The 27,583-nt window shown below is 49.9% G+C and overlaps 2 protein-coding genes across 4 annotated transcripts in view; one reads left to right on the top strand and one right to left on the bottom strand.

The window, feature by feature from the left end:
• Positions 1–6,211, top strand: part of RALY (RALY heterogeneous nuclear ribonucleoprotein) — a 147,937-nt gene extending 141,726 nt beyond the window's left edge. For all 3 annotated transcript variants that reach the window (XM_054516634.1, XM_036395772.2, XM_036395773.2), the window contains 3 exons: positions 554–699; positions 4,259–4,307; positions 4,532–6,211. In XM_054516634.1, coding sequence (XP_054372609.1) covers positions 554–699; positions 4,259–4,303 — 191 coding nt within the window. In that variant the 3' untranslated portion in view covers positions 4,304–4,307; positions 4,532–6,211. The remainder of the gene's footprint in view (positions 1–553; positions 700–4,258; positions 4,308–4,531) is intronic.
• An 8,804-nt stretch (positions 6,212–15,015) lies between these two features.
• EIF2S2 (eukaryotic translation initiation factor 2 subunit beta) lies at positions 15,016–27,290 on the bottom strand. Its single transcript, XM_036395721.2, has 9 exons — positions 27,171–27,290; positions 22,660–22,843; positions 21,654–21,757; positions 20,559–20,694; positions 20,173–20,273; positions 19,669–19,817; positions 18,784–18,840; positions 18,287–18,372; positions 15,016–15,490 (listed from the first exon to the last, which is right to left on the bottom strand). Exons 1-9 carry the CDS (start codon positions 27,183–27,185, stop codon positions 15,315–15,317), a joined length of 1,008 nt encoding a protein of 335 aa, XP_036251614.1. The 5' UTR covers positions 27,186–27,290; the 3' UTR covers positions 15,016–15,314.
• Positions 27,291–27,583: the final 293 nt, after the last annotated feature.

Below are 27,583 nucleotides of genomic sequence, written 5' to 3'. Positions count from 1 at the left end.
CTCTGTCCCTGTTCCCATCCCCACCCCAGGGTCACTCTGTCCCTGTTCCCATCCCCAACCCATGGTCAGTCTGTCCCTGTTCCCATCCCCAACCCAGGGTCAGTCTGTCCCTGTTCCCATCCCCAATCCAGGGTCACTCTGTCCCTGTTCCCATCCCTGCCCCAGGGTCACTCTGTCCCTGTTCCCATCCCTAACCCATGGTCACTCTGTCCCTGTTCCCATCCCCGCCCCATGGTCAGTCTGTCCCTGTTCCCATCCCCAATCCAGGGTCACTCTGTCCCTGTTCCCATCCCTGCCCCAGGGTCACTCTGTCCCTGTTCCCATCCCCAACCCAGGGTCACTCTGTCCCTGTTCCCATCCCTGCCCCAGGGTCACTCTGTCCCTGTTCCCATCCCTGCCCCAGGGTCACTCTGTCTCTGTCCCCATCCCCGGCCCAGGGTCAGTCTGTCCCTGTTCCAATCCCCATTCCAGGGTCACTCTGTCTCTGTTCCCATCCCCGCCCCAGGGTCACTCTGTCCCTGTCCCCATCCCTGAGGTGGCTGTGTCCCCACAGAGGCCCGGAAGAAGGTGGAGAGCAGCAAGAGTGAGGTGTCCCAGGAGGACACGGCCTCCGAGGCTGAGGCCACCGCGGAGGAGCCGCTCAACGGGGACGAGGGCGAGGAGGAGGGGCTGGCACGGGAGGAGTGTGAAGATGAACTGGTAAGAGAGCTTGGGCAATGCATCCCTGCAGCAAAGGAGGGGGGCACAGCTTTACTGGAACTTGCCACATCCCCAGGAAAAGTAGTTTTTCCATCCTCCAAAGAAATTGCAGTGTTTAAATCTGATTGTTGTCACAACTTGTTCTTCCAAGCCTGCAGAAGCACTGCACATGCAAACGTGTGGAGGTGCTGAAGAAACATGGTTGGCTCTTGAAATGGAGACATTTATCCTTGATTTCACAGCTAGGAGTGGTTTAAACCAATCCACTCTGCTCCCAAGTGATTCTTAGATGGATTTAAACACACCACAAGGACAGGCTGAGTTAGATGAGCTGCATTTGCAGTGCCCCTGCAGCTGATCAGATGTTCATGGAGACACAGGAGGGTTTGGATTGGAAGGAACCTTAGAGAACTTCTCATTCCATCCCCTGCCATGGGCAGGGACACCTTCTACTGTCCCAGGCTGCTCCAAGCCCTGTCCAGCCTGGCCTTGGGCACTGCCAGGGATCCAGGGGCAGCCACAGCAGCTCTGGGCACCTGTGCCAGGGCCTGCCCACCCTCACAGGGAGAAATTCCTTCCCAATATCCCATCTGTCCCTGCTCTGGCAATATGAAGCCCTTCCCCTTGTCCTGTGCCTCCAGGCCCTTGTCCAGAGTCCCTCTCCAGAGGCACTTGTGCCATGGTACAGGCCAGGGTCTGACCCCAGCCATGTGTGGGGACACAGCAGCCCCACTGCTCCTAGTCCTGCCCCAAACAGGGGCGTTCCTGGTGAGCCCAGAGACAAATGTGTGCATTTGGATGGGAGCCCAGTGTTTGGGTACAGAACTGGCACTGTGGTAACACTGGCAGCACTAGCAGCCATTTATCAAACCAAAACCCTGCTGAGAACAGGATCAGCTCCAGATGCAGGCTGAGGGCAGCAGGGTAGAAGGACATGACCTGCCCTGAGTGGCCCCAGAACAGCTCCAGTCCCTCCCCACCCCAGCACTGGTGGCAGCAGAAGTGAGGATGAAGCTGAGCATCCCTCTCCTCTTCCTCACCCCCATGCCTGGGTGCCCACACTGTATATCCACAGCCTTAAACTGCTCCAGCTCCAAACATTCCCAGCTGGGTTGGGCTCTCCTGCCCTGTCCTGCTGGAGCCACCCTGGGTGAGGGCTCTGCACAGGGTCCTTGAGCTGTTGCAGGTCTGGGGCCTCATGGCTGGAGTCCCTCAGCCCTGCTGGAGGAGAGAGGTCACTCCAGGCACTGGGAAGAAGAAAGGCACAAGCTGTGCCAGGAAAAGGAAGGCCAGGCTTGAATTACATCAGGGCAAACAGATGGTAGACATTAGAGGGAAACTTGCTGATGTTAATGATGATAAAGAAGCACACAGCCTGTCAACAAAAAATGTGCACTTCTCTGCCTTTGCAGGGGTAAGAAAACACTGGAGAGACACCTGCTGGCAGTGGTTTGGGAAGAGCTGGTCCTCATTAAGAGGAGAAGAAAAAGATGACTGTTTCAGCTCACATCTCTATTTTCTGGAGCTCCCTGGTCCTGATGTGGCATCGAGACCAGAAATGTTCCCCTGGCAGCCTCAGACAGGCTCCCGAGTGCTCTGGCTGGGCAGGGCAGTGTGTGCAGGGAGCTCAGCAGAGCTCACAGCACTGAGCAGCCCTGAGGTCCCCCCAGGTCCAGGAGTGACTCCTTTATCCCACACCCCAGTGTGGCTGTCACCATGGACATGGCACCCACGTGGGGTCCCTAAACCCCTTTGGCTCTGAGGGGCAGGGGGGTGGCAGGAGAAGAGTCAGAGGTCACTCAGACAGAGCTGAGGGAGTTTATTGAGATCTGAGCCATAAATTTGGATATGGAAAACTCAGAGTAAGTGCAGCTGGATTGGTGGTCAGTACTATTTATTACATTTAGTAGGGGATACAAAGATTGTTGTGTATTAAATGTCACATGTGTGCAAAAAATGTCACCTGCCAGCCCATCAATGCCTGGTGTCAGCTGAGGGGTGTCTTGGGGGATGGCCCTGCTCAAGGGGAGATCCCTGCACACAGAGGGAGGGATTTCTGGAGGGAAAGCTAAAGGACTCCTGATGTGTCCTGGTATTTACAGTACACTGTGGTTGATTTGCAGTCAGATTTTCTTCTGGTTTCATGCAGTTTTGGTCATTTGATCAACTGCATCTAAACAGTTTTTGGGGTTGGTGCTGGTGCCCACTGAAGTCTCACACCAGAGGAGTCTGGATGTCCTGGCCTCCAGGGACCTCTCAGATGGGATTTTACCAAGCAGATCCTTGAACAAGCCCAAATCTGCTCTCTCAGGTTCAGGGGTCTGATCCTGCTCTTGGTGTTGGTCACTTCTCTGGGGTGCTCATGTTCACAGTGCCATGGCTCTGCAGCCAAGGCTTCTCTCTACCTTCACATCCCTGACCAGGTGCTCTTGGCCATCAGGAACCAGAACAAAGCCTCCCCTGCTCAGCTGGGTCAGAACTTACTCTGGGTGCTGTCCCAAAGTCTTCTGTTTCTTGCTCCATGCCTGCTCCTCCCCCAGTGCCAGGGGGGTGCAGGTTCCCCGGGGGTCTCTGCCCCAGTGGGGTGCAGGGGGTGCCTGCCACGGTGTCACCAGCTGGGTGTCACCCTGATCCTGCCCTGAGCAAGGCACCTCCCCTGCCTCTCAGGCAGAGCCTGGTCCCTTTCCTTTCCCTCTGGAGCCCCTTGTGTCCCCTGCTGAGAACTCCTGGATCCATTTCCATCCCTGAGATCCCCACCCTGTGCAGGAGGTTAAACACCACTGTGAGCACTCCATTCCCCAGTGCTGCTGCTCTGCACAGCAGCTCCAGGAGCAGATTCCACTGAGAGCCATAAAGGCTGGAAAACAATTCCAAGACCATCAAGGCATCCAAACACATGCTGTGCTTTCCAAAGCCCTGCTTAGGGAGCAATTCAGCACCATTACTATTATAAAGGCCTTTATTGTGGCCTTTGGAGTGCTGGATGAGTGTTACCATTCTGGATCATGAGTTCTGCTGCAAATTGGGACCAGTTCCTGTGCTCAGCAGCAGAATCAGGACACTGATTTGCCTTCATGGACTGAGGCACCTTGGCAGCACTGGGCAATTCCAGGCAACAGAAACAGGATCAGAGGAAATGGCCTCAAACTGTGCCAGGAGAGGTTTAGACTGGAGATCAGGGAAATTTCTTCACTGAAAGGGTGGTCAGGCATTGGAACAGCTGGGAAGTGAACATGGATGTGCTGGGTTAATGGTTGGACTTGATGATCTTGGAAGTCTTTTCCAATCTGAATGAGTCTGTGATTCTGTTACTTCCAAGCCCTGGAGGGAATTGCACACCCCAGGTCTGTTTGGCAGAGCCATTTCAGAATCAGGAGCCAGAGGAAGTTGGTGTTTTTGCCAGGTGTGTTCTGTAGCTCGTCCATCACAATGAGCCCCCTGGCACTGCTCTCCCACAGCAGGGACCAGCTGGTGACCACATGGGAGCTGTCCCAGTGTCCCAGGCAGGGCAGGAGGGACACAGGGTGATTCACTGTTTGTGGTTCCCTTTTCCCTGCAGGAGAACAGCCATTACACAGACGTGGAGGATGCCAGGCTACAGTAACCAGGTACAGCCCGTGCTGCTGATGGAGCCAGAGCTCTCCTTCTGTGCCTCTTGGGCCTGGGGGGTTGCTGCTTCAGGAGAGGCTCTTTCCCACTGATCCTCTGTGTTTTCCTAGCATGGAGCTTGGCTGCTCAGCTGGGTCACTGGCCAGCCCTTCACCCCCTTTCCTGAGTGACAAATCTCTGGGGTTCAAGGACAGTGCTGTAGCTCCCCCTTCTCTCCTTGCAGCTGTGAGCAACAGTGTGAGGAAAGCACGAGGCTGAACCCTGTCCTGGCACGTTGAGCAAGGCAAGCTGAATGGAAGTGCTGCTGTCATCTCTACCTGGCATTCAAAGGAGAAACATGGCCCAACATCTTCCATCCATCTGTAAAGCAAAGGCAAAGAAAACTCATCCTCCCAGCAGATCCCCACCACCCCTGCAATGGATTTGGAGCTCTGCAGCCAGCAGAGGAGCTCTGCACAGCCCAGAGCCACCACAGAGAGCAGGTGTGTCCCCAGGGCAGCCAGAGGTGTTCTAGAGCTGCTTGCAGGAGAGCAGAGAGAGCTCAGCCCAGCCCAATAAAGACATTTTTCCTGTGTGAGGTGAGAGCCAGAGCATTTCCTACTGAGGGAAGAGAAGCGTGTCAGTCTGGACAGTTTGTGTTCTTGTGCTGAAGGTGCTGTTGGTCAGAGGCTGTGGGGGAGCTGTCCTCCAGCTCAGCCACCTCCTGCCTCCTCTCTGTGCCCCATCAGCTGCTGTGTGTCCACAGGCACCTCCAGGTGCAAAGGAGTCGCTGCTGGAGCAGCTGCTGTGCTCTGGGAAGCTGCTTGAGGAGGGAAGGGGAGAGGAAGCTGCAGGAAATCCAGTGATCCCAAGCAGGAGAGAGCAAGCAGACACCACCACCCTGAGTGGTTTGGTGTCCTCATTCTCCACCGTGTCAGGGCTGAGCAACCCTCAGCAGAGTGAGGGCAGTGGACGAGACCCTTTCCTTGGACCAGCTGCTCCTGGAAGGGATGTGGAGCACCCAACTCCTACAGCCTGGAGCCAGAGACCCTCCCTGGCTGCCCACACCTCCTCCTGCCCCAGTCAGGGCACGTCAGGAGCGTGGTGTGACCTCCCTGCTCCTGCCTGAGCTCCGTGGTGACAGCATGCCCGAGGCTGGGCACAGGGAATGCCCTGGGCACTGTGGCTGTGCAGCACCTCCCCAGCTCCCAGCTGCTGTGCCCTGCCCCTGCTGGGGGCAGAGGGCTCCTCCTGGGACCCCCACACCGTTTTTCTCTCCTCCTTTGTCCTTTCTGGGCCTCTCCCGTTTTTCTCTCTTCCTTTGTCCTTCCTGGGCTCCTCCCGTTTTTCTCTCCTCCTTTGTCCTTCCTGGGCTCCTCCCGTTTTTCTCTCCTCCTTTGTCCTTCCTGGGCTCCTCCCGTTTTCCCGGGGGCTGAACCTCACACAGCACTTTACTCACACCTGGTGTGTCCTGCCTGCCCCTTCCCCTCCAGGTCCCACACACACAGCAGTGCTTGAAACCCAGAGCAGAGTCCATACGTTCCCCCTGGCCAGTCACAACACCTGGGTGGTGCTGAGTGCTCCAACCTCATCCACAGCATCTCTTGGAAGGGTGAAGGGAAAGCAGCTCCAGGGGTGACGCTTCCCTGCCCCTGGGGCCATCCTGGAGCACGCTTGGCTCTTGAAGCACAAAGTTTTCTTTGCATTTCTTAGTTTGGGCTGCTTGAGGAGGGGTTGGAGGGAGCCCCGTGCTTGCCCTGCCCTTGCCCAGTTCCTGTGCAAGGTCTGCACTGAGTTTTCCTGAGCTGTTCTCCAGGCCTGGAGAGATGAGCTGCAGGCTTGGCTGTGAACTGACTGTGCTGCTGCTGTTTGGGAGAGGTGACCTTGTACATACAGTCCTGTATAATAAAAGAAAGAAATCTAATTTGCTTCCCCTCTCTTCTCTCTGCCATACACACACACTTGTTTCTTCTGTTTCAGACAAGTCTTTTTTCCTTTTCCAAGCCTCACTCTCCCTGCAGGATTTACTTTCCTTTGCCCAAGGTATATCCCACTGGGTTGAGCAGAACATCTGTGTTCACAGGAGTTCTGGGGTTTTCCCTGGAGGTTTGGAAACTTCTTTCATGCAGGAGAGCAGGGGCCAAATCCAGGCCTTTAATCTCTGGATTTATCACTGGTCCAGCTCATAACAGACTGGAAAAGTCTGGCTGCTTTGCCAGGCTGTACAAGCCAGCAGTGCTAAAATCTGCTCCTTGAGCAGGTGTTGCTCTGGGTGACACCAGAGCATGTCAGGAGGGACCAGTGACCCCAAATGGCTGGGTTGGAAAGGACCTTAAAGATCATCTCCTGGGGACCTTCCTCTGGACCAGCTTTCTCCAAGGCCCATCCACCCTGGATGGGTTCTTTGTGGCTGAGCCACCATCCAGCCCTGGAGAGCAAAACTGGTGAGTTTCTGGTGAGATGATTGAGCAGCCACCTGTCCATCTGTCCTGCCAGCAGCTCCCTCCAAGGGGGGACAGCAGCAGCATCAGGCTGGGTGTCTTTGTGTCTGGAAGGAGGAACAGCAGCAGGGGGGGGAAAGCCCCAAAACCAAACCAAGTCAAACTGGCTGTCAAAAAGATGGGAATGAGCCCAAGCTTCAGTGTGCTGAGCCATGTGCCCAGCTGTGAGAGCTGAGGGCCTCCTCAGGGGCTCCCTGCAGCCCAGCCTTGGAGCACAGACAGCAAAGAGCTGCTTGGCTTTTGTTCATGACTTTGGAGGGTCCTGGGAAGCTCTGAGCAGGCCCTGCAGGGCAGTTCACTCTGCCCTTGGCTGCAGGGGGGGCCCAAGGCAATGAGTTCTGTTTTGGTGCTCAGTGTTGTCTGTCTGAGCCTGCAGAGAGCCCAGCTGAGGGGGCAGTGGGGGACACCCCCACCTCTCCATCACCCTGTGGGCCATAAAGCACCTGCAGAGCTCCCTGCTGGCTCCTCTGCTCTGTCAGGAGAGGAATGGAGGCCCAGAGGGGTCACCCTGCTCTGAGCAGGTTTTCCCTCAGACCCATTTAGGCTGGAAAAGCCCTGCAAGGCCACCCAGCCCAGCTTCCCCAGCTCTGCCAAGGCCATCCCAATGTCCCCAAGTGCCACATCACCTCTTTTAAACCCCTCCAGGGATGGGGACTCCACCACTGCCCTGGGCAGCTGTTCCCATTCCTGACCACCACAAAATGACATTCTCCATAATACCCAGCGTAAACCTCCCCTGGCACAACCTGAGGCCATTTCCTCTTGTCCTATCCCTTGATAGGTGGGAAAAGAGACCAGCCCCTAGCCACATCCCAGAAAGGAGAGAGATTCTCCTTAGCCCTACTCTTGTTGCTGATGTATTTACAACCACATTTTTTATTGTCTTCTATGGCAGTAACCAGATAAGTTCAAGTTGAGCTTTTCCCCTTCTTATTTCCTCCCTGCATAACCCCCACAACACACCCTTGTAGTTGTTCTGAATTGCCTCCCTGTTCTTCCAAAAGTCAAGAATTCTTCTTTTCTCCTTAGTTCCACGCAGCCCCATCTCCTCTTTTGGCTCGCAGGCACAGCCAGCTCCTGGCCCTTTAGGGCTGTCCTTTCTGATAGAGGTGTGGTCCTCCCCAAGGCCCTTTAAACGTCCATGACATAAAAAGATGTGTCAGACCTCCTTAGCTCTTGAAGGAATGTAAAGGCTCCCACCCTATTTGCATTCAACCTCCTTTTCCAGGGTCCAGTGTCCCCAAGGCTCCCTGGAAATTGTCCCTGCCCTGCTGGGATGTGGGAAGGCAAGGGTTGGGCCAGTCCATTCTCTCCAGAACAACCCCACAGCAACAATTAATTCCACAAGTGCATGTTCTGAAGAAAAGTGACCAGCATGAACTGAGCAGCTCAACTGAACATACGCAGCTGCCATGGTGGGAGCTTGAAAAAAAAAGAAAGAAAACTTTTGTGAAAGACTTTCCCCACCACCCACAGAGGGAAGATCCCATTCCCAAGTGTCCTGGACCTCACCTGGCTTCTCACTTGTGCTGCTGTTTGCTCCCATCCCATCGGTGGCAAAAGCAGCCTGGTCTTGCTTAGAAACACCCTCAGAGTCTGTCCCTGCTGCCTTGCCTGCATCTCTGCAAGGAATGGGAATGTCTGGGGCTGCTGACACCATTTGGGTTAAATGGCCTGGCATGGGATGGGATGGCATGGAATGGCATGGGATGGGATGGAATAGGATGGGATGGCATGGAACGGCATGGGATGGGATGGCATGGGATGGCATGGCATGGGATGGGATGGAATGGGATGGCATGGCATGGCAGCAGATGTGCAGGAAGCTTTGGTGCTCTGGTTTCCCCTCACTGCCCTGCACAAGATTAGAGCAGCAGAGCAGGGTTCCTCCAGTCCCAAATGCTCCTTCCATGGGCATGGACAAACAACCACTGGGACCAAAATGCCTGCAATCATTCCTTCAGTCTGAGTCAGGAGATACAACAGAACCCCCCCTGACTTTATTAACTCCCATTGACTTTGATGAGCATCACAGTTCAGGCTGTGCAGCACTTGGGGAACATTTCAGTTACTGCAGCTGTAACAGGACTGTCCTTTGGGGACTTTGTGAGAGTCACTTGCTGTGTCTGGTGTCCCTCCTGGATTGTGTTCTTGTTAACTGCAGGAGCTTCAATTCCCTCTTCTTGATACCTCAGGTTTAGCTTTTCTATTTTTCAGATTCTGTGCTGCTTTAGTGTATGGGTCTGAGCTTCACATTATGGGATGGTGAGCTCTGTGCACAGAGCAGGGAGACAAAACAATTCCTGCTCCAGCTGGGCACCAAGGACAAATGATCCAAATCTCAGCCCAAGAGCACAAACCCCGTGGGCTGGAGAGAGAAAAACAAGCAGGGTAGGACTGCAGGGGCTAAAGCTGGAATGGGACAATGAACTGCAAGGTGCAAATGGAGCAGAACTGATCCAAGGGAGAGACCCCGTGCCCGGCCGTGCATTTTGGGGCCATTTTGGTTTGTGCTGCCCAAAAACCTCCTAATAAATCCCTGCTTTATTCTTTAGCTCTGTCCAGTCTCTGTTCTAGGTCAGCCTTCACCAGGCATCATTCTCAATAAAGTTTTGCATGTGGAGATGTGGCCAAGAGCCCCAGAAGCTCCTGGTGGAGCTCCTCCATCCTCTGGCAGGAAAACACCCCCAGGCCTGGGATGGGGACAGTGGTGCCAAAGGACTCAGCCACACTGGGAGTGCCCTGCACAGAGGGCATGTGGCAGGATGGACTCCCTGCACTGGTCCAGCAGGAAAACCCCGAGCTCAGCACCTTTCCTTGCCCAGATTCCTCCCTGGCAGGGGAATTGTTGCCTCTGCCAGGCTGGCCCGGGCCCAAGGGTGCAGAGCCCCAGCACCCCATGGGTTTGCTCAGAGCTGGGTGAGCCTGAGCCAGGTCTGGCAGCTCAGCTGGGACAGCCCCACCCTGTGCTCCAGCCCAGCCCTCCCTGCTGTCCCCACAGGCCAGAGCAGCCCCTGTGTGGCTTTGGGCCAGCTCAGGAGTGGCCTCTGTGCCCACAGCACCTCCAGAGGGACAGAGGGGCTCCAGCCCCAGCACACTCCACCTTCCTCAAGCCCAGGGATGTTCTTGGCCAGGGGCAGGATTTAAAGAAAGGCCACCTCCCTCATCCGGAACAAAGAGTAGAGGGAAACAATGTGCTTCAGCAGATTGTTTAAATGAATTTTGGGCAAGTGGAGAAGGTCTGGAATTAAAACCAAACTGCCATGGGTGCAATATTTGAAACTCCACCGGCAGCCCCAAGCAAGGGCTTTCCCACCACCAGGGAACCTCAACAGCCACACCTGGAGCCCAAATCACCACATCAGGAGAACCCCAGACAGCTCCTTCAGAAGAATAAAGAAAACAACCACTCCTTCCTCTCTTGTCTGAGGGTGTCAGGGAGGGTGGGGACAAGGCAGCAAAGAAAAATGTTTTAAGCTTCATTTCAGATGAGCTCACATTTCTCAGAACTTAATTTTTTGCCACCTTGGTGGAAAAATGGTAATTTTGGTGCTGAACAAAAACACAGCACAAGGCCTGCAGCAGGTTCTGAGGGCCATGAGCAGCATAGAGACATTTCAGTCCACAAAACAAAAAATGTAACTGAACATTTATTTTTTATTGGCCTTCTGTGCCTTATTTTCAAAATGAATCACATCTAGATTTCCTCCCTGTAATAAAGCACCTGCACTGGTGACAAGCAGGTCACAAACTGCTTCCACAGTGCCAGTGCAGTGCTCTCACACTGAAGAAAGAAATGCACCAAACTTATGGCATAATTACCCAAAGCAGGCCTGGGGGAAGAAACAGTGGATTTTAAAAGTGATTTGCTTTACTATGGAATGTAGAATTAAGGATGCTGCTTCTGTTAGAAAAAGCAGAATTTCTGTGAGCCCAGAGATCACTGTGGGGGTGCAGTGGGCTGAACAGGGAGGGACAGAGGTACCACACATTTCTGGTGGGTGCTGAGCAGAAAAATGCTTCCCAACACAGAGGTAAAGTGGTGACTGCTTTATTCCAGAATTTTGCAATGTGCCAAAAGGAAAAAAGGATGGAACAGCAAGGACTGAGTGTGTCCATACAGACAAGAGCAGAGGGAAGTAAGGAAGGATTTTTCTTCTGGTGAGAAAAATCCTTGAGTTCCTTGGGTTTGCTGGGCAGCAACACATTTCCAGGGCCAGCTGGAATTTCTCCTTCTGTATAAAGAACTGCTGCCTTGGGCTTGGGACAGACTGACAGCCATTCTGTATCAAGGATATGTGAGAGTGTAAGGGTTATGCTGTGATACCTCTGTGAATGTTTCTGTAGAGCTTATCTATATCCACATCTGGTGAAACACCTACAGGAAAAGCTCTTCAGGCTTTTTCTAAAAACTAAAGACTGGCTGAATGATGGCACTGCCCTGTCTTCATCACTGAAATAGATAAAATAAAGAGCTAAAATCATGACTAAAAAAAGTTAAGATAATGAAGGAGCTGCAAACACCAAACTTGTTTGTTAGCCCAGGGACTGAAGCCAGGTGAGGTCCCCTCAAAGCAGAGGCTTGTCCAGGTGAGATATGTGTGTTAAGGATCAGCACCAGCCCCTGAACTTGTTTTTCTTTAGGAGAAAATCTGTTTGACTTTAGAAGGAAGATATAGCCAGGTAATGTCTTCCCAAAAGCCTTTTTCCTCCTCCAGTCACGAGATCATTTAAGCAACTGATCAGAGCAACCTTTCTGCCCCCTCAGCTCCTGCATCTGAGGGAAAGGACACATGGAATTGTGCTCCTTTTTCTGCTATAGGATATCACTGTTCACCCACAATAACCCAAACTGCAGCCACTGGAGTTGTCGCAGGGTGGACAAAGCCCTGGCAGCAGAGCAAGCTGTGCACTGCCAGCTGTGCTCCAAATGCAGGGAGCAGAATGAGGGGCAGAGCCAGGCAGGTGCAGCCCAAGCCTGGCTGCTCCCATGGGCACTGAGGGAATGCAACCCTCTGCAGACTCCAGCTGTGGGCCTGCTGGCACTGCTGCAAAATCCAGCAAAGGTTTTTAGCAGGACAGGCTTGCCCTGATTCCCCTGTGACCTGGCTCCTCAACAAGGCACTGAGCTTCACCACAGCAGGAAGAACTCAGAAAGAAAATTCAGCAATTCTTTTAGGAGCTGCAGAGGCTTTGCCGTTTGCTCTCCATCCAGACTGAATCTGAACTGCTGCATTCTCGTGCAGCCACTGATTTCTGTTCAAGGTCTGTGCTCAAATCCTTCTCACAGCCTGGCCTCTCACCTTCTTGGATACTATTCCAGTAATCTGGAATAATCCTCTAGGGGAAAACTGAGCACAGGGGCAGAACAGAGAGCTGGAGAAATGTTATTTACAAGGTGAACAGATAAATTCTAATCATTCTCAGCTGTCAGCATCACACTCATCTTCCCATTTTCTTGATTTCCAGCAACTTCCTGTTTCTATTCCTGTGCCTCCCCCCAGCCACCACCACGGGTCCTTTCACCTGGTTAAAGCTCAACACCCCCTGCAGTTTGTGACAAACCCTGTCCTGGTAGCAGCAGCTTTGAAAATCTGCTTTTTCCTCCCCCTGCTGACAACCCCAGGTGGCCCCAGTCTCCCTGAGAAGCTGCCCCAGAGCTGCCTCAAGCCCCAGCTCTCGGGGTGTGGTGGCCATGCCCGAAGGACACACTGCACAATGTCACAATGTCACCAACCAGGAGCTCCCAGCTCTCCATGGAGCCATCTCATAAATGCTCCTCCTTTACACCAGCTGTGGTTACAAAAATGGTTAAATTCTTACTCTGGCCAGAAGCTCCCAGCAATGGGGTTTATTCTCACTGATTTTCACAGCAGCCACCAGTGATTTCAGCAGAACAGAAGCACAGGAGCCCCAGGGCAGCTGATCCCCCTGGATTTGTGCTCCATTAGGGGATGAGGTGTTCCCATTTCCCTGGTTACTTCAGGGACACGAGCAAGGTCCCCAACCCCTTGAGCTGCAACCACCTGACAGTGGAGATAAAAGCACATCCTGGCAGAAGTAAAGGGGATCAAGAGATTGTTCTTCCAAGGCATCAGTGAGCTCAGGCTGACGAGCACAACAGCAATTCTGCTCTCCCAGTACCTCTAGGGACAAGTCTCAGGTGAGTTTCTCTTGGATGGGCTGGGCTGGAAGATGTTTCACCCCCACTGCTGGGAAGGAACAGCCCTGCATGCTCAGATTCTTGGATCAGGTGGAGAACTGGGCATGGCAAAAGCCACGGAGAGGAGCAGCCCAGCTGTTGTTCAACTCAGGGACTTTCAGTACCTAAAATCTGGCTCCCACATCTCCACACAGCCAATTTTCAGCTGAGAGAAAAAACACATGGACAAAACCAGCTCTGCCTCCAAAAGGGTATCTGCACACAGACACAGGGAACCTCAGCTCCTCTGTGAAGAACTCCAACCCTAAGCTGCTTTCTCACAGCCAGCTCAAATGAAAACTTTTTTGCCTCTGAACACAACTGCACTTCAAACTCTCATCAGCCTCACGAGCAGCATGAGGCATTTGTGTTCAAACAACATTATTTGAATGTACTGTGAAGTTTTTTCCTAAAAAAAAATAAGCCCCAACTGATATCTGCTCCTAGACAGGCATTTCCTGCATTAGTGAGGTTATTCTTATTCCACAGCAGGATCTGAGCCTACAGCTCAAGATGCTGCACTCAAATATCAGTCATTAAAAGCCTTCAGGGTTTCATGCACAGCTTCAGGGTTTCAAAGCACATCTACAAATTCCACCTCTGAAACTCTCCTGCAAGGCAGAGCTCACAGCTGAGAGGTTGGAACAATGACTTAGTCTTTTATTAACTTGGATCTTTTTGATGATATTTCATTAAATCAAACTTTTCATTTAAAGCACTGAAATACAGCAGCAGCTCAAGGCCACGCTGTATTTTTTAAAGTATGTTAAAGGTATTTGACCCAGGGAAAAACAAGCATTTAAAAACAAAGTATCATTGCTCTTCAGCTATTTCAGGGTGCCCCACCAGCAAGTCACCAAAACAAAAAGGCAACTCTCACTTCTGCAAGGTTTAACTCCCAACAGGAGACTCTTTGCCAGAGGAAGAAACAAGAATACAACAATAATGTTACAAGAGGCACTGATCCTGGCTTTATTCACTTTAAGATACATCCAACATTGTTATAGCTCACTTGAAATTCAAAATGCTTTTAAGAAACCAACCATAAAACCTTGATTTTTCACCTTACAGCGCTGTCAAAGTTTTCAAATAGCAAGTGAGTGACTCCCCAGCAATACTGTGCTCTGTGTTAACATACAAAGGTTAAAACTTAGTAGAAACCCTTCAAGTTGTGGTGTTTGCTGTATTGCCTTCAGAAGGCCCAGCTCCCCTGACCCGCAGGGGTGGGTGCCCGGGGCCCTGAGCTGCTGCACCTTTCCCTCCCCCTGGGACATTTTGGCAACCAAGTGACAACTGTCCCCACTTGTGCAACCCAGGGGGGACCTTCACTCCCCATCTGCATTCCCAGCTGGAAGAACTTCTACACAAAACCCAGCGAGGACAGCACCAGGTGTCCCCCCAGGTCACCAACGCTGCCAGCAGAGGAAGGGCACGGGAAGATCCTGAAGCAAAAAGTGTTAATTTGGAACCCAAATTACTTGGCAGTGTCTCCTGCAAATTCAGGATTTATAGAAGACTGTGTTGCAGCCACCATACAATGACACTTAGACCTATTACTTTTTTGTTTTTTGCTGCATTTAGATTCTTTTAAAGTGATGAAGAGTGCAGGACTTCAGAAATATAAACCTTTCTCTATTAGAAATTGCAAAATTTAGTACTATGACACTATGAAAACTTACAGTACAGTTTATTGATTCTGTGTTAAGATTCAGCACCAATCTGGTGCCTGAACTGTTTCAGAGCTATTTTTGCCTAATTAAGCCTGTGCACAAGGCACCCGTGGCTGTACAGGGAGGAGCAGGGCTCATGTTGGCCTGTCAGCCCTGGGACTCTGTGACTGGTTTCTCTGTTTCATGACAGCATAACTAAAACAAGCCTGTTATGTAAAAGCAAAATAACCTTTATCTTAAAACTTCATTCTGGGTCTTGGACATAGCTCAGTGACATGATCTGCAGAACAAGACACCAACCATTCCCACCAGTGTTTGAAGAGGAAACTGAAGGAAAAATCCAAATCCAAGACACTCACTGTTATAGTATCTTTAATTTATCTCATCTTTTACAGAAGTCTGAACAGATTAAAAAGCACCTCCTTTCCCACCACACTCCTTACAGTTGGTAAAATATATTCAATGAGCAAATGTATGTGAACAGCTTGAGGATCTGCATCTTGCAAGGATTTCACAGACCAATCAATCAAAAGCCAAAATTTCTCGTGGTTTTTACAACCTCGCTTTAATACAACGGTAAATCCACTCGGATGGCAAACCTGTGCAGTCCCATCTCCCCAGAACACTTTGCCAACTGCAGCATGGTTAGCAAAGCTAGTTAGCTTTGGCACGGAGCTGTGCTCTCTTGCCTGTGACAGCCTGGAAGCCGGTTTTGATGCTGGCCACGGAGCAGCGGGAGTGGCAGGTCTCGCACTGCAGGAAGTACAACCGCGTGTCCTTCTGCAGGATGGTGTCCGGGGAGCGGCACGTGTGGCAGGTGACATATTCCTCTGCAGGGACAAAGGGCATGCATTGCTCACCACAGGCCTTTAGCTACAACCCAAACTGTCACACACATGTTTGATGAAAAGTCCTTTCGCTAGGATTTTTAGCTCCTGAGGAGCAGAGATGTAGGGGGATACAGTATGGGTAAATGAAGGTGGTGTAGAATGTAATCTTATCCCCCAAAGAGTTGCAGCTGAACCAATTACTAAAGATTAGGAACAGGCCTGATCTTAACAGGCCACAGCTGTAGCCAGTAAGGACAGTATTATAAAAGAGTGGATTGGTGGGATCAGGAGTCAGATGGTTACTGCAAGGAGCAGGAAGAGTCAGTGCTTAGAGGAGCTGCCAGTGAGAAACACTGAGAAGGTACAAAGCTCTGGTGACATGGAATCCTTGCACTGGCACTGTAACGATAGTGGAACTCTTGATATATAAAACAACACCAAGAGGCCTCAGAAATGCAATGTAAACAAGGCTTATCTGCTGCTGCTGTGGAATGCAACAAGTGCATCTGTGATTGGTCTCATGTGGTTGCAGTGTGATGTCAGGGTTTGCCTCAGATACCTCGGGTTTCTCCCTGTAGATTTCTTCCCCAGGTGTGTCAGTCTCCTCTCCTTTCCCTCCCTGACCCCTCCCAGCACTGTCTGTCAGTCCTGGCATTCCAGAAGGGCATTGAGTGATTGGCAGAGTCACAGGATGCCCTCTACCCCTGGGGGGCACTGGGCCATCCAGGTGTCCTTTGTCCCTTTGTCCCTCCCCTCCTGTCCCTGCTTGGTGGCTCCCTGCCCCTTCCCTGCCCCTCTCCCCGGGGTTAAAGGAGCAGCAGCCACGGGCTCAGGGAGTTCTGTTGGAGCTGGTGCTGCATTCAGAGGCCTGAGGGCCAGAATAAAGCTCTGGATCCAAAGCCTCCATCAGAACCGACTCCTTTCCTTCACCATCGCCTCAAAGCTTCTCTGCCAGAGGGAAACCTGAGGAGCAGCCCCTGTTATGGGGGGAAGCTCCATCCCAGCACCACCAGAGCTCCTGCAGGCCTGGACCTGTCCCCACGTGCCAACTGCAGCACCCAGGCAGCCAAAAGTGTCTGTGGGGTGAAACACCACACACCCAGCCAGGCAAAAGTGTCTGTGGGGTCAAACACCACACACCCAGCAGCCCAAAGTGTCTGTGGGGTGAAAACACCACAGTGCCGCTATTTGGTTCAGCACCAAGAGCCAGACAAGCCCAGGCAGGTCCCATCTGGCTATATTGGTATTAATTCCAATATCATGTGGTTGTTTTTAATTAATGGCCAATCACAGTCCAGCTGTCTCGGACTCTCTGGTCAGTCACAAGATTTTATTATCATTCCATTTCTTTCTATTCCTTGCTAGCCTTCTGATGAAATCCCTTCTTCTATTCTTATAGTACAGTTTTAGCATATAACTTTCTTTTAATATAATATATATCATAAAATAATAAATCAGCTGTCTGAAACATGGGAGTCAAGATTCTCATCTCTTCCCTCATCCTGGGACCCCTGTGAACACCAGCACAGCCAAACTGCAGCCACTGGAGTTGTCCTAGGGTGGACAAAGCCCTGGCAGCAGAGCAAGCTGTGCACTGCCAGCTGTGCTCCAAATGCAGGGAGCAGAATGAGGGGCAGAGCCAGGCAGGTGCAGCCCAAGCCTGGCTGCTCCCATGGGCACTGAGGGAATGCAACCCTCTGCAGACTCCAGCTGTGGGCCTGCTGGCACTGCTGCAAAATCCAGGGAAGGTTTTTAGCAGGACAGCCTTGCCCTGATTCCCCTGTGACCTGGCTCCTCAACAAGGCACTGAGCTTCACCACAGCAGGAAGAACTCAGAAAGAAAATCCAGCAATTCTTTTAGGAGCTGCAGAGGCTTTGCAGTTTGCTCTCCCTCCAGACTGAATCTGAACTGCTGCATTCTCGTGCAGCCACTGATTTCTGTGCAAGGTCTGTGCTCAAATCCTTCTCACAGCCTGGCCTCTCACCTTCTTGGATACTATTCCTGTGACCTGGGTCCCTGCTGCTGCTGCACAGCTGCCTGCAAATGCAGCTCACAGGGGCTGACTGGGAACACTAAAATCAGCCCTGGTTAACCAAGAGGAGGCTCTGTGTGGTACATTAGGCACTGACACTGTTTTAATGTTAATAACCAGTACAGATTTGCCACTGCTGTTCCCTGAGCTCCTCTGCTGAGGTGTCAGCAGCTCTGGTACTGACACAGCACTAAAGCAGGAGCTTTGTGACACATAACCTGAGTCCTCTCACCAGCTGCGGCACAAAAAGTTTTTGGGGATTAAGAAACATTCTTTAACCTCATGCTTACATGATTTCTAAAAGGAACATAAGAGAAAATTCCACTAAGATGTGGACTCAAATCTCCTCTCTTTGTCAACAAGGGACACCAGCATTTATGGAAAATTTATACAGTGCTTTTATAGAATATTTTTCTGATAAATTTTGGAACAAAAAAGACCTTTGAACAGAGCTCATTTTAACACTGCATCTGTCAATTCATGGGTACAACAGACTGCAAAATCAACAATTACTTTTGTTTTCCACAGTCCTCATCACAGCCAAGATATGAGGCTCAGATGAAAACAAGCAGTTCTCAAATGCTCTGCTCTCCCTGGCATGCTTTGGTGCAGGGCAGAGTACAGCACCTGTATTTGCATTATTCCACAAGAAAGAAAAGCTGTGGCTCCTGAGCCTCCTCCATGGTGGGCACACAGCTGGGCCATACATGGGCATCACAAGGGGCTGAGAGAAATCTGCAGGGGGAAAAGGAGTTCTACTTACTGATATATCTTCTCAAGACATTTTCTATCTGTTTTTGCTGGAATCTTCCTTTGATTACCAATTGGTTGTTACCATCTATTGAACCACTAATGGAAAAGAAAAAAAAATAATTATTTGATTTGCAGGTGTGAAGCATGAAAACAAATCAGGAACAAGAAGCAAGACAAGGATATATTCTTCAAGAAGAGCACAGCCAGAATTGCATTGTAGGGACAAAAAATGAAAAATCCTGAAGTACTTCAGAGCTACCTCCTAGAGGAAGTTTTGCCCAGGCACAACCCTCACTGTCTGTCTCAGGGGAGTGAACAAGACCATTTCCTTGGATTTGGAGTTTCCCTCTGTGCCTCCTCACTAAAATGTTCTCTCCTCAGTCACCCAGCCCAGCACTGAAGTGCAGGGAACCCTCATGTTCCAGCCCATCTATACAGATCTAACCCCAAAAATGTTATATTTGAGCAATATCAACCCTAAGCACAAACAGAGCCCAGCAGCCTTACCTTGTACCCAATTCTGCCAACAAAAATGCCAGGAGATGTTTTGGCTGACGATGTAATCTGAAAATAAAAGTAAGGAAATGTTTAACCTTCCCCCTTCAGAGAAATTTGGTATTCATACAGGACTGGCATGGTAAATCCAATTTGAGTCAGAAAGTTTGAAAGGGAGCAGTGTCAGGGGTTTGCACCAAAGAGCACACACACAATTACTGAGGACACAAGGAACCTGAACAGTCCACACAAAAAAACTCCCACTGTCCCCAACTCAAAATTACAGCAACTAGTGAAAAGTCTTCCATTAAAGATTTTTCATTCTTACTGTCCCAACCCCTGAAAAAACATTAGTAGCTACCATTAAAAACTCCCCTTAGTGTTCCAGGTCCTCAGCAGGGTTTCACCAGGCCTGTTTTCTGGCACATTTTTGATACCCATCAGATCTGCATTCACAGAAGTGCTCACAAAGAACAGAGCTGCCTTCACATGGCATAATTAAGACAGATATCACTGCAGAAAACAGTGGGAAAACACTACTGGAGTCCACATCATTTACCAAGAGAACAGTATTTGTAGTCAGCTCTAATTAGAAAGAACTTTTCCCACCCTTCTCCTCGAGGCTTGCACATAAATGTCACTGGTGACCCAACTTGCCAGAACCCAATGAACTCACCAAGTTTCAGCCACGTATCATTTTTGTAATTTAAGTATAAAATTAGAAATTATCTCAATAAATCATGTTCAGAATTATCTTCTCACAGAGAAATGGAATGAGCTCTCTGACTGAAATAGCTTCCACTCCTGGTTTGCCACAGTCACTGCCAGAAAACTCTACAGGAGCACAGAGCAGTGCATCCATCTGCTCTTCCTGGGAAATCCAAAGGGGAAACTTACAATTTGCAGATATCTGTGAAGTTGACAAAAGACGTTTTCTTGGTCCCTACTCTCACAACCTGCGGGGGCTTCATGACAAATTTCCTCTTCTCTCCAGCCACCATGTCCGGGTTCTTCTCCCGCATGATGTTAAAAACTCTGTTGAGCAACTGCAAAGGAAGGGAGTCCCAGCCACGTGAGCACTGGCCATTCCTCAAAGCACCTCACCTTTACAGCACTCACAGTGAATTGCAGACTACCTTTGCCCAAGAACATTTCCCCAGCTGTTCTGAACACGTTTACAGTGTTCTGATAAATGCAGAATCCCAACACTGCCTCCTCAAGGGTTTGCTCTGCCCATGGCAGAGGTGTTTGAACCAATATTGCCCCACGTGGAAATTACTGTGATAGAAAACATGCCTTGTTAGCTTCTGACCACAAGTCCTTCACTCTGAAGTTAAAAATAGGAGCATAAGGCTCTACTGATGCAAATGAACATGGAAAATATGTTTTAAAAGTCATTACCTCATCATATGTGTAGTCCCTTTCTGAGCCTGCCCACGCAGGTCCTGACTGAAGGCTAAAAGAAATTCCATCATCTTTTTTGCTATCTTCATCTTCAAATGCTGTAAAGAAAGTTTTTGGGATTCATTAAGAAACATTCTTTAACCTCACGTTTACATGATTTCTAAAAGGTACACAGAAAAAAATTCCACTAAGATGTGGACTCAAGTCTTCTCTCTTTGTCAAAAAGGGGCACCAGCACTCATGGGAAATTTATACAGTGCTTTTAGAGAACATTTTTCTGATAAGTTTTGGAACAAAAAAAGGCATTTGGACAGAACATATTCACATACAAGGTGTACTACATTTCACTTTCACCATCTCACTGAGCTAGGCTATACTTGTACCTTCATCCTTCTCCATTATCTCATCTTCATCTGGAAACTTCACATTCTTCTTTTTCTTCTTTTTATTGCCCAGCATGATATCAAGGTCATCTTCAGGTTCTACTGTCTCTGGCACATCCCCTTCAATTTTCAATTCCTGCAAAGAAGCAAGACTGTAGTTTATCCATGTAAACCACAGCAGCAGAAATAACCCCACTGCAGAGGTGAATGCTGCTGACACCCACCACAGCCCTGAAACCCAACAGGTAAGAATGGAATTCCAGCATGTTGAAGAGAGCTCTATACCCTGCACTACTGCCATAAGCAGGGCCAGATTTGCACCTTCTGGCTAGCCAGGAACAAGGTCAGACTGCACTTAAAGGCAGCAGCCATCTGAGGACAGGAGGGAACAGAACACCCCTCATGGCAGCACTAAGGGAAAGCAAAGCTGTGCTACTCTGATTTATTATCACAATTCTGCACACTGAAAGAACACAGAGCAAGTATTTTGTCCCCTGAGGCAGATCAGAGGAACATTTTCTTCCCCAAAAGGCAGAATCTAAAAAGGAGGTTTATGCATAACATAACATTTCCCTGTCCTCTTGCTCTCTGGGCTTGCCAGTTACACTGACATGTGATACAAAAACACTACTTGGAATAAAACTTGAGAAGAGTAAAAATATCTTGTACACCTTCTGGAACACAGCACAGTAGCCAATCCTTTCTAAAGAAAACATCAGAGTGAAAACAGATTTCTTGGCAGATATGGGCACTTTATTTGAAGTGCTGGTCCTTAGAGGACTGCTCTGTGTGTGGCTTCTGACATCCAGATATCTCTGTAACCCCAAAAGACAATTAACCTTGAGGTTAATCAGCCCTTCCTACAGACTGCTGAATTACTTGCTCTTTGTGCAGAGCAGGCAGAGTTTTTCCACTTCTGGACAAAAAGCCCAGGCAGGAACAACATGTTCATTAAAAAAAAATGAAAGACATGTAAAGTTTAGTTATGAACTGCACCAAGACACAATGGCAGACTTGAGACACCTCCAGCACTGCCAATCTCAAGAAAATCGAAGCAAAAGAATTTTCAGCCATAGTCAAGTTATGTAAACAAACCTTTACACCTTCTTCTGCTTCATCTATATCAAATATCTTTTTTGTTTTTTTCTTCTTTTTCTTTTGATTGAAGAAGTTTAAATCATCCAAGTCATCTGTTGTATCTAAAAAACAAAACCAAAGCATTGCCTTAAGAAGTGTAACTGTAGAAACAGTTCAGACATTAAGGTTCCTAATTGGCATCTAAATCTTTCAAACATCTCAGTGAGACATGAGCAATGATCTGTAACCACTGTGGATATCCTTCAGGTTTGAAGAGATCACTCCCCTCTGCCCCCAAATACTGCTTTAGTTTCTACACCTTCTAACTGTGTCTTTTGATTCTTTAAATGTTTCATCCTTCTTTCTGCTGTACAAGATAAATTAGTCACTTTTGTCATTAGAGATGCTTGGACAAAAAAGGAGAAGTGCAGGAGGAAGATACAGTTTCTTTAGTCTGCAGCAGGAGCCAATTTAGCAATAAACTGGATTTAAGTTAATGGCCCTCTGAATTAGGTAATCCTGAAATTACATTGGCCTCAATTTAAAAAGCAAGATTTTATACACAATCATACACTTACTTCCTGAAAGATTCCAAAGAACACTCTGGTTATCACATTCAGAATTGTCCAAAAACTAGGAACTCCTTTAATGATGTTTCTGTTATTCACACTATTGCTTAATTGTTCAAATGAAAAAGAGCCATAATTGTGGAATTATTGCAACAATTGCACGTGGAAGATTTTAAACTTCACACTATTTTAGAGAGTCTCTTTTCAGTGCCTTACACAAAGGACTGAGTTAGAAAATTGCAAATTCCACAAGCCCCTGGGAGCTTGGTGGTGTCTGTGAACGTGATTCCAAGCAAGAGGGCAAGCTGCCCTCCAGACAGGCAGCAGAGATCACTCACAGATCTCTGAACACACCAAGGCTCTGGTGTTTTACCCTGGGATGCCAAATTCTTGAAACTGGGCTTGTAGTCTCCAAACAGCACCTTTGAGAGTTTATCTACAGGGATTCACTTTACCTTTCTTCCTGCTGTCTTCTTCATCTGCTTCAACATCTTTGTCTTCTGTTGGCTCTGGTTCAACTTCCTTTGTTTCTGATTGCTGAGTCTCTTCTGCTTGTGTGTCTCCTCCTCCTTCCTCATCCAGCATGAAGGGCTTCTTCTTTTTCTTCTTCTTCTTGCTCATAGTAGGATCGAAAATCATCTGGAAAAGTCAAGAGCTCCTTAGCAGTTCAATAATCATCCCCTATTTATTATTTATGACTTTTCCCAAACTGCTCTTCAGCTTCAACCTCAACTATGTCAATTACAAGGGAAAAGTGACAGAGTTCACGGCATCTGCTACTTTTCCTCTAGTCCAAGTTTCCTGTCACCTATTTATTAGTGCAGCTGAAAATATGTTAAAACTGTGGCTCTCTGACAGACTGGCTACCAGCTCTCTTTTATGACCATTATGGACTCCAATTTTGCAGTAATACAGCACCACTCCACACAGAGGACAATTTAACTCCACCAAAGCATGTGGTCTAATCACATATCACTTCCACTTGTGAGACACATTGATTCCCAGATTTATTCAAGGCAAGATTTGCCAGCACTCTCTTGACAAGAACACTCTGGATGAGGAGGAAACCAAGAAGGGCCTGGGGATACAGCAAGACCTGCATCAGCTCTGAACACTGAAATGGCAAAGGTCTCATCCTTCTCCCTCCCCAGACTGAGAAACTGAACCTCAGACACCAAGTGATTAAAAGCTGTTAATGAGCTCTTTAGCCAGCAAAGCAGCTTAATTCACCTTGTCTGGCTGCGGAGAAGGCACTAACCCCAGACTCACTTTTAACCTACTCATCATCTGCAGACCTGAGGGATTTATTCCAACACATTAAAGCTTTTTGTTTCACTTCAGACACAAGCTGCCATCCCGGCTGTTGGTCACTTTGTTACACACACCTGCCTGGACTGCCACACCAGAGTTTATATTAATTATACAACCATTCTAGACACTTTCTCCAATGGTCCTTATCCAGTAATGGCTGAATGCTCTCACAGAGCTGTACTTCACCATCATGAGCACCCTCACTCAGGGAAGAGCCAGCCCTTCACCACGGAGCAGCTCTCCAACTTGCTGCCCAGCTACCCCCTGAAGTCTGGTGGTTTCCCTCTCCCCACAACACAACCTTTCCTTCCACTTCTCATTCTCCTACACATGCTGCTCTTGTGATATTCTTCCCATTTTCTGCAACGTACGTGTTTCATACAGGCTCTACCAAAAGCATCAAACTGCTTCTGGTGTCTGAAGCACAACATCCCCAAAGCCTGCACATACACGGGGTCCCTGAGGCTTTCAAGCTGCTGAAGTGGGTCTTTAGTTGCACACACTGTGCTGGAATGATCTTCAAAAGAAAGCCAGAGGGCTTTTCTCTGCTGCTTCCATAGATAGTGGTGTGAATCATGCTGCTGCAATGCACAGAAATCAGAGCATGTCCAACTGGTTCCACGTCTGCTTCCTCCTGGACCTCCCCAGCCTGCTGGGACAGCAGGAGAGCTGCCTGCATGGCAGTGCACAGCCCTGGGATCCAGCACAAGGGGCTGACTCATTTCCATCAAGATGCTCTGCAAGATTCTGAAGAGGTTTTTATTGTCTCATGTGAAACAAACCTAAGATCATGCCTCAATCAGATGTAACAGCTTCTAAGAAGGAACCAGCCCATCCACTCCAAATCACCCTTTTTGTGAGGGAAAAGACCTCTGAACCACCATAAAGCATCTCCTGTGAGGGAAAAGACCTCTGAACCAGCATAAAGCATCTCCTGTGAGGGAAAAGACATCTGAACCACCATAAAGCATCTCCTGTGAGAGAAAAGACATCTGAACCACCATAAAGCATCTCCTGTGAGGGAAAAGACATCTGAACCACCATAAAGCATCTCTTGTGCCTACAGAGTGTCTGCAGCCTGACCACACAGAGCTGAACACACCAGGACAACTCCTGGATGCAGGAGATTGGTTATCAGCATCAAACCCACGTGGCCTTGAGCAGGGCCACCCCAGCCAGGCTTCTGCACACCCAGCACCTACTCAGAACATGGCACACTCCTCAACCTGAGGAGGAGGAGGCCTAAGCCTGAAATGTTTTATTTACCAAGGGCCTTTAACAAGCACTCAGCAGGAGCCTTAGGTCACATTTGCTTTAACAAGTCATGACATAAATAAAGCAGCCTGATAACCCAGCTGGTCATGTTCTGGCTTTCTGAGGCAGGTGTTTCCAAACTTTCTTTATTCCTTTTCTCTGCTCAGCACATTGGCTTAGTCTGAACTTTATGACACCACTTAGTGCTGACAAACTACAAAGCTGCAGGTTTTCTACTGAAGGAACCACAGCCCCCAGCACAACCACAACAAACCTGGATGCTTTTCCTGTGTGAAAAAAATTCATAAATTCCTGTGCTGTTCCTGCTCTCAGAGCCAAATTCCCATATGGGGTTTGCTCCTTTGTAGACCACATGGCTCCTTCTCACATCCATCTCCATATACCTGCTCCTTACTTCAAGTGCCTACACAGTCCAAATCCCAATTTACAGAAAATGAGCAAGTGAACAGAGGGGGGGAACAGAATCAAAGTTTCACAGACCAAATGCAACTCAAGAGTGAAGCCAATGAAGCTCTGAACTGCTGTGACAGTGGCAAACAGTAGGGATTCCAACAGAAGTCACAAATAAATCCCATTTCCTTAGTCTGAATAAACACAGGCACATGTAGGAGGCAGACATCACCCCTGCCCTAATCCAGTCAGTTCAGGTGTCCCTACACTACACTGCCTTATGCCCAGGGTGAGGAGCAAAATTACCAAGACCAAGCAGCACTTAAATTTGTCAAAACACAGCACTCTCCAATATTATTGCCTGAAGCTTCACAAAACTGCAAGGTTCAAAGAACTTCTACATCTTCAGTGGGATTATGTAGTTTGTAGGATTTTGAACAAACTGAACAAACATTAACAGACCACTTCTCCCCACAACTGGGCCTGTGCTGCCCCTGCTGTGCCCCAGCTCTGGGCAGCACTCAGGGATGCTTCCAGCAATGAGTTTCATTCATACACAACTCTGAAAACCTTAAGCTAAAGCTCAACACAATGAACTTCTTACCATCTATCCCAGTTTCCAGTGTTAATTTGTCTTCATGTGCCTTCACCCTCCTGGACTTCACAGGCTTTAAAAAGTTTCACCAACTTAACACCAATATATCAAAGTATTTGGCTCCCAGCAACCAGAGACCCAGCAGTTCTGGAAGGCCCCTGCACTCACTGCACACCAGCCTGAAGAACAGTGCCAGCTCCACTGGGTTATCGGCCATCATCCTTATTCTCTGTCACATAAAGCACCCAGAGGTGCAACTTCACTGTGGATCCCAGGAATCACCTCAATGTCAAATTAATCCACTATGCAAGAAAATCAGTTTTACTCATAGAAACTAAATTCAAAGCAGGACACTCCATGAACTGCTCCATGGCCCTGTGATCACCTGAGTAAGGCAGCACCTGATGCGAGCATTCCTGAGTGCAGAGAACAGCCCAGACATGAGTACTACAGCTCCCATGACACATCTAGGCACAAAAATGCAACGTGTTCATTCTAGATGGTAAAGCAGCTGAGTAAGTCAGTCACAGCTACCACTAAAATAAGTCCTAATTACAGCAGTTCTCCTTTATGACGCAGGACAAGCCTCTCTGCAAGGCCTGAGTGTTCACTTTGCTCTGAAGGAAACAAACCACACAGGTATTTTAAACAATACCAGAGAGAAGATACAAAGCCAGAAGCAGCCATCTCCTGGATCCGGCCAGAGCAGCTTCTCACGGGCCACACCAGGCTGATGAGCACCTCACACACGGAAAACTTTCCTCTTCCCCATGAGAGCAATGGAAATGAGGCCAGTAAAGCTGCCAACACAGGGCATTCACAACAACTGAAAAATTTCTCAGACACGGGTGTATAACCTTCCCTGGTAGTGTGCCTAGACAAACACCACCAGATCCGGAAAACGTTTAGTTATCATTTGTCCAGATGTTGCTATTCGGCTCTCAAGGTTAAAACCCGAGCTATTAAAGCTCCAGAAAGCGAGTGCTAACTGCCTAAAGGCTGCGTTTCGCTAAAGAGCGCAGAACACGATGGAGAAGCGGTGGCGGTGCCATCTGCCTCCCTCTCCGGCTGCTCCGCGCCAGGGGCGCCGCCGGCAGCACACCGGGAGCTCCAGGCGAGCTCCAGGCCTTGCCGGGACCCGCGGCCCCAGCACACACCCGCGGGGGCTCCAGGCAAGGAGGGCCCCGCGTCCGGCCCGGCCTGCGCGCCCCGCCCCGCCTCAGCCCCGGCCCGGCGGGACCCCCGCCCGCCCCGGCCCCGGCCCCACGCAGGGCGGAGGCCGCGCTCGCCGCAGGCCTCAGGCCCGGCGCCCACATGGCGGCGGCCCCGGCGCGGCGCAGCGCAGCCCCCGGGCGAGGCCCTCCCGCGGGCGGCGGCGGCCCCGGCGGGTCTCACCTCGTCGCCGGACATGTCTGCGGCGGGGCCGCGGGCCGGAGGGGCCGGGGTCGCTCGGTGCCGCGGGGTCAGTCCGTGCTCGGCTCTTGCATCAGCGCCGCGCGCCCGCCCCGCCCCGCGCCTGCGCTCGCGCGCCCGCCGCGCCGCCTCGCGCGACTTGCGGCGTTCCCGCGCTGCGCACGCGCCGGGCGGCGGCGGGAGCGCTGAGGGCGGCGCTGAGGGGCGGGGAGCGGAACGGGACGGGGCGGAAGGAAATTCATCTCGAATCGTGTCGTGCTTGCACAGCCCCGGGTCCCAGCGCAGAGTGGGTGCAGGGGGTTATGTGGCCGTAGCTGGTCTAAAATCCCAGCTCATGCAGGGCGATCCCCGAGCACATCGCTCGGGATTGCATCCAGACGGTTCTGGAATGTCTC

This window comes from Molothrus ater, chromosome 17, assembly GCF_012460135.2.
Source record: "Molothrus ater isolate BHLD 08-10-18 breed brown headed cowbird chromosome 17, BPBGC_Mater_1.1, whole genome shotgun sequence".
Taxonomy (NCBI): Eukaryota; Metazoa; Chordata; class Aves; order Passeriformes; family Icteridae; genus Molothrus; species Molothrus ater.
Note: the sequence above shows the minus strand (reverse complement) of the source record. Positions and strands in the feature narration are given on the sequence as shown.

Coding starts and splice junctions, on each gene's coding strand:
- EIF2S2 (XM_036395721.2), bottom strand. Junction 21,758..22,659: donor AGAAGACAGCAGGAAGAAAG/GTAAAGTGAATC, acceptor TTTGTTTTTTAG/ATACAACAGATGACTTGGAT. Junction 15,491..18,286: donor TGTCTTGAGAAGATATATCA/GTAAGTAGAACT, acceptor TTGTCCCTGCAG/AGGAATATGTCACCTGCCAC.